The sequence below is a fragment of the Apaloderma vittatum genome, unplaced genomic scaffold, assembly GCF_000703405.1.
Source record: "Apaloderma vittatum isolate BGI_N311 unplaced genomic scaffold, ASM70340v1 scaffold34939, whole genome shotgun sequence".
In the NCBI taxonomy this organism is placed as follows: domain Eukaryota; kingdom Metazoa; phylum Chordata; class Aves; order Trogoniformes; family Trogonidae; genus Apaloderma; species Apaloderma vittatum.
Genome location: NW_009735190.1, coordinates 2,903 through 3,105, shown reverse-complemented (window position 1 = coordinate 3,105; position 203 = coordinate 2,903). Strand labels below are relative to the sequence as shown.

At 60.1% G+C, this 203-nt stretch overlaps 1 protein-coding gene across 1 annotated transcript in view; it reads left to right on the top strand.

Moving 5' to 3' along the window:
- The window catches only part of LOC104279293 (SH2 domain-containing protein 3C-like), a 2,783-nt gene that overhangs the window by 275 nt on the left and 2,305 nt on the right, over positions 1 to 203 (top strand). The window contains exon 2 of the mRNA XM_009876513.1: positions 82 to 195. Within this exon, the coding sequence (XP_009874815.1) occupies positions 82 to 195 (114 nt within the window). The remainder of the gene's footprint in view (positions 1 to 81; positions 196 to 203) is intronic.

Genomic DNA, 203 nt, shown 5'->3' with positions numbered 1-203 from the left:
CCCTCCTGGCCTCTGCCACATTCTATCAGCCAGGGCAAGAGGCTGCCAAGGCTGCCTTCAATCTCTCCTCAGTTAACAAAGGTCTGATTAGCTCTCACCTTTCTTTCCAGGTGGCCCGGATATTGGGTGTGACGGTCGAGATGCAGCGGCTCATGGGGGTGAGCTCGGGCCTGGAGCTGCTCACCCTGCCTCACGGCCACCCG